Genomic DNA, 8,113 nt, shown 5'->3' on the forward strand with positions numbered 1-8,113 from the left:
GTTAATAAATGTGCAAATTCAAAAGATATTCATCTAAAGTGGAATATCAGAACTTAACAGAATTTTATTAATATACTTAAAAAAGGATTGATTGTTTTACGTGATAATATACTTGTAGCATTAATTCATTCATCATTAAAACCAAATGAATCAACATTTCAATTTACCATAAACAATTTAAAAATATCAAGTCAGATGCGTAGCTAGACCAGAATTGGTGTATTGGTCAAGTTTGCAAGGGGGTTGGGGTTAAGGGCGTGCTTCCCCTTGAAAATTTGTTTAATGCAAGACGCGCAAAGACGCGTTTACCACATATATCTTGTAATAAAAGAAATAAAAAAAGAACGGTAAGAAAATAACTGGGTAATATTCTTAACTGAAACACATATACCGTACCTGTTCAGTTTTAAATGTAGTTTTAGACTTTTGAAAAATGCCATTTTTGAAAATCATGTGCAGACCCGTGCCTTGCGTGCTTACGTTGAGCTACGCCAATGCTTTTTTTTTTTTAAATTTCATATATAAGGGACATAACTAGTGATAGCTTTACCTTTTAACTGCAGAGGTTACCTCCCTTATCCTAATTCAGGTGAAGGTTATACTTGTAAACAGGTTATGCTCTCCATTACTGAAGGAATAAAACGTTTCTCTCTATCTGCCTATCCATGACCTTTACAGCATTCATGCTGTAATCATTTACACGTTTGCAATACAGATATTTACGCATCATTTCATTTTGAAGGATACAATTCTACGGTGTAATTGATAATTAAGAAACGTGATAGTTTTAAATTGAAGTGAAAACTCTAACAGAGGCATCATGAAATGTGAGTAAATAATTTGTTTACCTCTTGTTTATGTATGTTAAAATATATTTGGCACACGATAATATAATATGTATACAATTCGTGTTTTCGGTGCAATATTCCTTAAATTGTTAAATTGATTATTTTATAAACACTACTTGATTTGTTTCAAGCTATTGGAAATACATGTATACACGTTTGTCATTTGTCAAACAAAACAGTATACTTGTTATTGTCTGTTTCACATGTCAGGGGCGGGACCAGGAATGGCGTTACTTTGGGGCACAACCTTTTGACATTCGTCCATCCCTCAGAACCGAAAGTGAACTAGTTTAAAATGTTATCAGTGCTGTGTGAGGGTTGGGGGTACTCCCTCAATATTTTTTTATCAGTTTTTAGTCAGAACAGAGCTATTTGAAAACTGGGACGATTTTAGAGGGGCACCCCTTGGATCCGCTAGTACATACTCGTGACATAGAACTGAGGTGTTCACAATTTGCACAACCTTTTCTCCGATATTGACATAAAAGAAAACATGGACGATTAAAGGGGGGACGCCGCGTGCCCCCCCCCCCCGCGGATCCCTTAGTACACACTACATAGAACCAAGGCGTGGTGACAATCAGGGGCGTACCAAGGCCGTATTTATTAGGCTTCTTAGTGAAAACTCACAACTAAATGAATGTTTCGATATTTTAACAAGGAATACTTTAAATACCCTCTATTTTCCAGCAAGAAATACCCTCTATTTTCCAGCAAGAAATACCCTCCATTTATCCATAAGCCTTTATTATTTGGATCTTTTTTTATTCTTATCATATTTTACTGTAAAACTCATATTGTTTTCTTTAGATATAAAAAAGAGTTGTTGAACTTAGATGCTATAATATGAATATTGCGCAAGAACGCTCGAACGTATAAATGAGTTTAAGATCCTCGAAATGCCATGAATTGAAATCAGGAATAAATATCGAAGATTGAAGGGATGTTTACTGTGTAAACATGTATCTTATGGCAAAAGTTCTTCGTAGTATGACTGAATGTTGGCGAACATAGGAAGCTGAAAAGTAGTTCGTATGTAACTGTGCTCTTCGAAATTGTCATACGGCATGGAACATGCCTCCCGTTCTCAGCTGATATAACATTGCTACAACCGAATAAAGTTTTTTTTTTGTGGCGGATCCGTGTTCTTGTGGTAACACACTTAACTGTCAATCCAAGGTCGCAGGTTAGATACCCCGCCGCACCACTAAAAATACTAATCGTGCTTGGAGGGACGTTAAATTGGGGTCCCGTGTGACAGTGCGTTGCATTGGTGCACGTTCAATACCGTATCTTATAGGAGCACTTGCCAAATCGACAAGGCCCGAGTGCGACCATAAATAACACACGCAAAGATTTTCAAAATATGACGTTTCGCAAACTTTATACGGGTGTAGCGCTCATCCTGCTTCATATACGTCTCAGACAATTTTATCAAAATGGGACGAAACGTGTATATATATGCGTTCAATAAACCTCGAGCTAATTCAAAAAGTAACTATTTACAGCTAGTTTAAAGAAAATGAGTATTACATATACTGTCGATCCCGTTGGCTCGAACTCGCTTGGTTCGAAATCGTCGTTGGGTCAAACTTGATTTAAAGGACCGATTTCTTTATACCAAATGTGAGAACCCCGCTTGGTTCGACTTTTTCCGAGGCTCGAACGGGGTTTGACTGTATTTTATATATTCATGTGATATACTGTCTTAATTAAATGTTATTGATGTATCTGTATTTCAGTATCATTCGATTCTACAAAACTACTAAAGCTGACTGCAACAAGTAGTGCAGGACTATTTTCCGGGGCAGCACTTTATATCAACGCCGCCGACCATCCTTCTCGAATGACGTTAGACGTCGTTAGTTGCAGACAGCACTGGATGCAGGCGTATTTGAGGGCAAAGACATTTCAGGTACATAACATCTACCAATAAAACAATTAAATTATTTTACTTGCATTCTTCACTCGATAATTTGAAAAAAAATGAGAGCTATACTACTCGCCGTAGAATTGCGGCGTCGGCGTCACACATTGGTAAGGCTTTGCATGTAACCATATTTTAGTCATTATCTCAGCAAATACAGCATATATTGCATTAAAACTTTAGATATGTAATCCCAAATATCCAACTTACTCATTTAATCAAGTTATATAACTCTATCTTCTCTCAAATGCAAACTATGGCCGTTCGATTATTCGACTTATAAATTGTTGTGAAGGTTTTGAATGCTATCTTATGTTACATTGATCCATGCATGTTCCACCTAACCTTAGCAATCCTTGAAATTAAAAGCGGCGGAAAAGTCGAGCGCGGTGTCTCTATGTTAGTTCTTGTTTTTGTGTAATAGTCAGCAATTGTACAGACTTTAACAAATGGATCAAACTATTTAAAGTAAATATATAATAAAAAAGTAAAATCATTTCATTTGAATCAGATTAATGTTCCAGCCCCAATTTCTCGAAACATCTGAAGTCCCTTATCGCAGGATTAAGATAAGCTCACTAATTTAGTTTTGGTATGATTGGTGCAATATTTACATTCTTTAGAGTTTTTGGACTTCAAATGGAAATTATTTGTAAACTCCCCATGACAAGCTATTTTTAATTTTGTAAAATCACGATAAAGTACGAAATTTGACTTAATAAAATAAGCTAATTAAAGCTTCTTATGCTTACGAAGGTTCGGGTAATTGGGGCAAGTGGTCTATTTATAAACACTAATGTTAGGCCTTGACCTTTTGCCTTTAAACATGGTTACAGAAGTTAAAATGGCCCTGTAAATTAAATGGTTTCCTCGTTGGTATTAGAACATCTTAAACCAAATGTTATTATACGAAAAAATTTAGTACAGTAAACTAAAAAATATAATATTGTAAACTAATTGTTACAGTAGTAACGATGTATATAGTTCCGGTTGTCCGGTTAGCGAAATGGTTAGCGCATTCGCTTCTCACCAAAGCGCCCGGGGTTTGATTCCCAACCTGTGCCGCATATGAGTTTGGTCATGGTGGTCACTTGGCCGGACAAATGGGTTTTCTCCGGTTACTCCGGTGTCCTCCAAAACACAAGACCACACGCTCGCGTTACATCGTGCCAACGAGAGTGATTTATATAATGTTGTAACAACTTCTTTCACAATCGTTGTAAACTTAATAAGATAAAACTAAACTTTATATTTCAGGGAGCGTTTTGTGCCGTCGGATCTTTGTCCGGTGCGGCAGTGTTTTTCTTAGAACCGGAAGCTGAGAACCGGATCTTATGGTTACTTGGTTCCGGTATATTTATCCTCGTGTTTCCATGGACATTGCTCGTCATGGGGTCAGACATCAAGAAAAATCTTAAGGAAGACGTCATTGAAACTGCTGGTACTTATTAATCAGAGTTGTTATAGCTTTATTAAACTGAAAGTTTACATTTACTGATCTGTTCTATATATTGTGAATGTCACTTGATAGGAAAAGGGAGATAAATAGCCAGGTATTTTATAACTACAAGTATTAATCTTTAATACCGTCCACGGTACCCCAGCGTATCATAACCTAAATGATATAAGTTATGAATACGCTGGGGTGCCGAGGATGATTAAATACTAACAAATACGACAACCGATAAGAAAATGATTTAGGAAGAGTAAACATGAATGTGGAAGAATGATAGGCGTGCTTTAAAAACATTGTAATACTCCTATCTTACTTCGGCTCAAACTTTGTTAAAATACTATTATATTCAGGGGCGGATCAAGGATTTGACGTAAGTGGGGGCGTAACTGAGGGGCGTCACTTTTTGACTTTTGCCCCTCCCTCAGAACCGAAATATATAGTTGGCTTACAATATTGGCAGGCGGGTTTTGGGTTAGTCCCCGAAGAATAGTATTTTTATTACTTTTGTTCTCCGTTTAATAACAAGTTGACTTGGACAAGTTTAGTGCGGTGGGGGGGGGGGGGGGGGCGGATGCGCCTCCCCATCCCCGTGGATCGACAAATGATATTTCTGTTTTCATTTTCAGGTGAGACGTGGGTTATTTCCCATATTAATAAATGGAACAAACAACATATGGCAAGAACCTTCTTCGGAATGGCAGCTTTCAAGTTATTTCTGTTGGCGTTGGCAAACTGACCGGATATTTTGAACACCATTTTAGGTTGTGTACTGCAACAGAGTGTTTGTGTGAATAGTGTTTCTCCAGTTAAATCATGCTTTAGGATTTAGATTGAGTGCTTTCGATTTGAGGTTTTTGAGAAGTGTATACAAGTAAAAAACAGCCTTTAAGCTTCAATAAGCTACAGTGTATTCTATAAATCAAACTAACATGAGAAAAATAGTACATGATATTTGTTTTTGTAATGTTAACAAAACATCTTAGGATGTTACTGTGGCCGTATTCATAAAGCTGATTGATAGTATTTTCAACTTAGTTTTGGACAAAGATAATATAACATGCCCTCTACTTTTCATCCAATTTGTTCATATGCATATACGGTTTAGAATATTTTCTTGCTTATTTCCATTTTTTTGGTGTATAAACATGGTTCGTTTTCTATACATTTAACTTCGGAAAGTTTCCAATAAGATGAAGTTATCACTGACTTTAAGATGCCTTATAAATACGGCTCCAAGTCACACAAATACTGCTGGGCTGCAGGTCTCTCGAAAATACTGCTAAGCCCAGGTCGCTCTAAAATACTGCTGGGCCCCAGGTCACTCAAAAATACTGCTGGGCCCCAGGTCACTCTAAAATACGGCTGGGCCCTAGGTCACTCAAACATACAGCTGGGCCCCAGGTCACTCAAAAATACTGATGGGCCCCAGGTCACTCAAAAATACTGATGGGCCCCAGGTCACTCAAAAATACTGATGGGCCCCAGTTTACTCTAAAATACTGCTTAGCCCAGGTCACTCTAAAATACTGCTGGGCCCCAGGTCACTCAAAAATACTGCTGGGCCCCAGGTCACTCAAAAATACTGATGGGCCCCAGGTCACTCAAAAATACTGATGGGCCCCAGGTCACTCTAAAATACTGATGGGCCCCAGGTCACTCTAAAATACTGCTGGGCCCCAGGTCACTCAAAAATACTGCTGGGCCCAATGTCACTGTAAAATACTTCTGGGCCCCACGTCACATAAAAAAACTGCTGGGCCCCACGTCAAAATACTGCTGGGCTTCGGTCGCTTGAAAATACTGCTGAGCTGAGTCATTTTAAAATACTGCTGGGTCCCAGGTCACTTTAGAATACTGCTGGTCCCCAGGTCACTTAAGGATACTGCTGGGCCAACGTCACTTTAGAATACTGATGGGCCCAGCTCACTTTAAAATACTGATGGGCCCAGGTCACTTAAGAATACTGCTGGGCCCCAGGTCACTTTAGACTATTGCTGGGCCCCAGGTCACCTTAGAATACTGCTGGGCCCCAGGTCAATTTTAAATACTGCTGGTCCCCAGGTCACTTTAGAATACTGCTGGTCCAACGTCACTTTAGAATACTGCTGGGCCCCAGGTCAATTTTAAATACTGCTGGGCCCCAGGTCAATTTTAAATACTGCTGGGCCCCAGGTCACTTTAGAATACTGCTGGTCCCAATGTCACTTTAGAATACTGCTGGGCCAACGTCACTTTAGAATACTGATGGGCCTAGGTCACTTAAGAATACTGCTGGGCCCCAGGTCACTTTAGACTATTGGTGGGCCCCAGGTCACTTCAAAATTCTTCTGGGCCCAGGTCATTTTAGAATACTGATGGGCCCATGTCGCTTAAGAATACTGCTTGGTCCATGTCGCTTAAGAATACTGCTGGGCCCCAGGTCACTTAAGAATACTGCTGGTCCCCAGGTCACTTAAGAATACTGCTGGGTCCCAGGTCACTTAAGAATACTGCTGGGTCCCAGGTCACTGTATACTGCTGGGCCCCAGGTCACTTAAGTATACTGCTGGGTCCCAGATCACTGTATACTGCTGGGCCTCAGGTCACTGTATACTGCTGGGTCCCAGATCACTGTATACTGCTGTGCCCCAGGTCACTTAAGAATACTGCTGGGCCCCAGGTCACGTTAGAATACTGATGGGCCCCAGGTCACTTTAGAATACTGATGGGCCCCAGGTCACTTTAGAATACTGATGGGCCCTAGGTCACTTTAGAATACTGCTGCGCCCCAGGTCACTTTAGAATACTGCTGGGCCCCAGGTCACGTTAGAATACTGATGGGCCCCAGGTCTCTTTAGAATACTGCTGGGCCCCAGGTCACGTTAGAATACTGCTGCGCCCCAGGTCACTTTAGAATACTGCTGCGCCCCAGGTCACTTTAGAATACTGCTGGGCCCCAGGTCACTGTATACTGCTGGGCCCAAGGCCACTTAAGAATACAGCTGTGCCCAAGATCACTTTAAAATACTGCTGGGCCAAAGGTCACTCTCAAATACTGTTGGGCTCCAGGTCTCTCTAAAAAACTGCTTGGCCCCAGGTCACTCTAAAATACTACTGTGCTTCAAGTCACTTGAAAATACTGCTGGGCCCCAGGTCACTCAAAAATACTGCCGTACCCAAGGTCACCTTTAAATACTGCTTGGCTTCTAATTATTTTATGAAGTTTTCACTTTGGTTTGAAGCATTTACCGAAAATAATTATGTATTCATTACTATTGGTAGAACATTTATCAGATTGTGTGACTTCAACAGACGACAATTGTAAAACCATGGTGTGTTCCATGATTATATAATTGGCTTATCGGTGTTAAATTTGTTTGTTGCGTTTCAATAAATAAGATAAACGAAATAATCGTACGATTTGAGTTTGATGCAAATTTAAACTCGTTAAATAAGGGATGATAGTTTTGGGCATGTATTATTCTATTCAGTCGTACCCCGTTGGCTCGATCTTGCTAAGCTCGATTTCCTAGTTGGCTCGAACTGGATGGAAAGGACCAATTTCTTCATACTAAAAGAAAGCATTTCCGCTTGGCTCGAATTGCCCGATGCTCGAGGTATTATTGCCGATCACGTTGACTTCGAGCCAACGGGGGTTTGACTGTAATTAATTTATTGGTATTTATCATGTCCTGAGGCCAAACATCGCGCGATGCGGCTCAGTTAGGGGAATGAGTCATTTCAATGTCAATAAAATAGTTTTAAGCCGCAGGCGTTTGCACCGCAAGTCGAAATCAGGTAATGTCGTGTCTGAATGTGAGATCGTATGACATTCATTATAAAGTTTAAAATTCTGAATACATAAAATTGATTAAACAAAAAAGAGTTCTATATTAAATGGCT

General features: G+C 39.7%; 1 protein-coding gene across 1 annotated transcript; it reads left to right on the forward strand.

The window, feature by feature from the left end:
• The first annotated feature begins 584 nt into the window (after nt 1-584).
• LOC128224645 (uncharacterized) lies at nt 585-5,393 on the forward strand. Its single transcript, XM_052934568.1, has 4 exons — nt 585-827; nt 2,591-2,763; nt 4,033-4,216; nt 4,858-5,393. The coding sequence occupies exons 1-4, from the start codon at nt 821-823 to the stop codon at nt 4,965-4,967; spliced, it is 474 nt and encodes a 157-aa protein (XP_052790528.1). The 5' UTR covers nt 585-820; the 3' UTR covers nt 4,968-5,393.
• The last annotated feature ends 2,720 nt before the right edge of the window (nt 5,394-8,113 follow it).

Source organism: Mya arenaria, chromosome 17 (assembly GCF_026914265.1).
Source record: "Mya arenaria isolate MELC-2E11 chromosome 17, ASM2691426v1".
In the NCBI taxonomy this organism is placed as follows: Eukaryota; Metazoa; Mollusca; class Bivalvia; order Myida; family Myidae; genus Mya; species Mya arenaria.